General features: G+C 43.8%; 1 protein-coding gene across 1 annotated transcript in view; it reads left to right on the top strand.

Moving 5' to 3' along the window:
- Window positions 1-2,945, top strand: part of LOC109486986 (cholesterol 7-alpha-monooxygenase-like) — a 7,318-nt gene extending 4,373 nt beyond the window's left edge. The window contains exons 6-8 of the mRNA XM_019790903.1: window positions 474-570; window positions 1,479-1,657; window positions 2,542-2,945. Coding sequence (XP_019646462.1) covers window positions 474-570; window positions 1,479-1,657; window positions 2,542-2,838 — 573 coding nt within the window. The 3' untranslated portion in view covers window positions 2,839-2,945. The remainder of the gene's footprint in view (window positions 1-473; window positions 571-1,478; window positions 1,658-2,541) is intronic.
- Window positions 2,946-2,972: the final 27 nt, after the last annotated feature.

The raw sequence follows: 2,972 nt of genomic DNA, 5'->3' as shown, positions 1-2,972 counted from the left end.
AAAAAAACTGCCTGCTAGAAACCCGTTGCCATGGCAACACAAAAAAACATCAACTTACTAGTATTGAACTAATATGAACTTTTTTCCAAAGACATTTTAGGAAAGGTCTCCAAATTTGATACTTCTAGCGCAAGCCGTTTAGCCGCTATCTGAGATCAAAGTTGGGCCTCAAAAGCCCCTTCAGTCTGAAATGGGTTTAAAAATCGGGTATTTCTTATTGCCTTCTTTTCTTCACCAAAAAATAGAAAAAGTTCAAAATGTATGATTTTTGTATGTAATGTGGACACAGAGGTTCCCACATCAGTTTGCAAAACAATTGAGCAAGAACTGTTCTGGGGTCCGCACGGACCCCAGGTGTACAGAATGATCAGTCCGGGAAGGTGTTCTGTTGAGGGTTAAACTGGCTCGAGATCACTTTCACTTTTTACCTTCACAAAGAAGGTTATGTTTTTTTTTTTGTCTGTTCTCTCCAGCTTCTGAAGGAGACCGGTCAGACCTTGGAGAACGTGAAGGCGGGAGGCGAGATGATCCACGTGACGAGGCAGCAGTTGAACGACATGAAATGCCTCGGTGCGTAGATTGCTAAATAATTAGCCTCTACTAGGTAGCCTGGGTGCCATCCTCCGTAGTTTTCGCCCGCTCCCTAATGTCGCTGGCTACCGTGACATTAGAAAGCGAGCGAAAACTACCGAGGATGACACTCAGGCCACCTACTAGGCTGTTCAACTTAAAAATAGTAGACACTGGGCAAATAAACTGTAGACTGAATAGTATACCAGAAAAGTTAGCCGACCGGGCGGTGGAGGGGGGGGGGGGTAACATTTGCAACATAGGCTAACTCCTCTGTCATACTTTTCAGTCTATTTAGCCACTTTCCACTGTTTTGTGAGCCTGAAGAGCCTGCACCGTTTCTGTCCTATTTTCTAACAAAGTACGATCATACAATCTTCTCATTTGTTTGTATTTATGTACGTATTTCACCAGGCGATACATATTAATGTGTCCGCCGTACAAATGCTTTTTCTTCGTTGTACAAATTTTATTTCTTTCGTCCCCTACATGACCTTGTCCCTCTCTCCAGATATACAGCTACCAGTCGTTCACTCAGGAACAAAAACACTATCTCTATCCACCCGCCAGAACAAAAAGACTACAGAACTCTTTCCTCCACCAGTCAATCAGACTCTATATCCAGACTGTACAGATAGAGTCTGGCACAAGATAATGGACCTTGTGGATATCTGGGTTGTACACCTACTGTACTGTTTTCATAGTTGTTGTAAATATATAATTTTTTGACATTTTATCTTGTAAATATCAACGCCATTCAGGCAACATTGTATGTCATGTTTGTCTGTTATGTTTTGGTATCTTAATAAAGAATTGAATAAAAGAAATAGATACACGAAAACCCAAAATACTTCAATGCCCGTTGAATCGAGAAGAAATACTGTGGTTTAAATTCAATATCGATACAGGTAGTTCTATCAACGAGGCATTGCGCATGTGCAGTGCCTCGATCATAATCCGCGTGGCCACCGAAGATGCCGAGCTGGCCCTGGAGTCCGGCAGTACCTTCCGCATCCGCAAGGGGGACATGGTGGGTCTATATCCGGGCTTTCTGCATATGGATCCCGAAGTCTACGATGATCCTGAGGTATCTTTCTTATCTCCCTTTATCATGTAAATATATACCTTTGCAAAAAATTCGCAAAAAAAAATTGTTTTAGGACTTTTTTTCCCTTTTCTTCTGCAAATAAAAGAACAGTGACCAAGACCAGACGGCTGCCAGTCTGTCACCATGGTAACTGATGCTGTAGCACATTATGTAGCAAGTGGCAGGGCAGATATGTGACAAACATATATGTGAATGTGTTTGATTAAGAATAAACAGAGCAATAGTTGGTGAAGGTGATTCTAACCCTATCTCACATTACATGGCTGAAAGTAGGCGATCACCAAATGACCGGCGCTAGCTACTAATAATTAGTAATCAACTAATTAATGATCAGCTAACGATCGCACCAGGTATCACCTAATGAGCACTGTGTCGTGCATGGCATGTTTTGTGCTAGTTCTCCAAACCGCTGACTGTCTGAACTAGTCTCCGTGTATCCAGGACTTGCCCCAGGCACAGTTCTGGATACACGTGGATAAGTTTTGAACCACTTATACCGGGATGGATCTACTTCTATTCCCGCATGGGTTTGGGATAGCAACAGGCACGGTTCTGGATAGTGGGAGAGCGTAGATTTGCCCCAGGCACAGGTCTGGATACGCGTGGGCTATCCAGAACCGGGTCTGGAAGAATCACGTAAAACATGGTTCCGGATAGAGCACGTGCACTTTTCTGGATAAAGCACGGTTCTTGATAAAGCACGGTTCTGGATACAGATACAGCAGACTTATACTTTTTTTTATAAGTGTGGTGGGTTCTTTTTCTTTAATCAAGAATTCTCTCTTCAAGTTAGACCAATTTTGGGTACAACTGACGCCTACTCTTTTCGAAAGATGTGATGGGTTCTTTAACATTTGTTTCAGACTTTCAAGTACGACCGTTTCTTGGAAGACGGCCAGGAGAAGACCGCGTTCTACAAGAACGGCCGGAAGTTACGTCACTACCTGCTTCCGTTCGGCCATGGCGTTAGCATGTGTCCCGGAAGGTTCTTCGCGCTGAACGAGATCAAACAGCTCGTCACCATCGCGGTCTGCTACTTCGACATGGAATTAATTGACATGGAGACCCCTCCCATGGACCAGTCACGGGCCGGGCTGGGCACTTTAGCGCCTCTCAACGATTGTCTGTTTCGCTATAGGTTTAAACAGGGCTGTCTGTGAGTGTATGTATCACCCTTGGACACTCTATGGCTTTCTGAATATAACGTTATAAATGATTGACGCTGCATATGCGCTGTCTGTTTCTGCATCGAGATTAACCCTACCTACACCGGACTTTTTTTGACATGGGGGAC

Source organism: Branchiostoma belcheri, unplaced genomic scaffold (genome assembly GCF_001625305.1).
Source record: "Branchiostoma belcheri isolate BF01 breed outbred unplaced genomic scaffold, Haploidv18h27 scaffold849, whole genome shotgun sequence".
Classification (NCBI taxonomy): domain Eukaryota; kingdom Metazoa; phylum Chordata; class Leptocardii; order Amphioxiformes; family Branchiostomatidae; genus Branchiostoma; species Branchiostoma belcheri.
The sequence above is the reverse complement of the archived record's forward strand: the minus strand, read 5'-3'. Positions and strand labels throughout refer to the sequence as shown.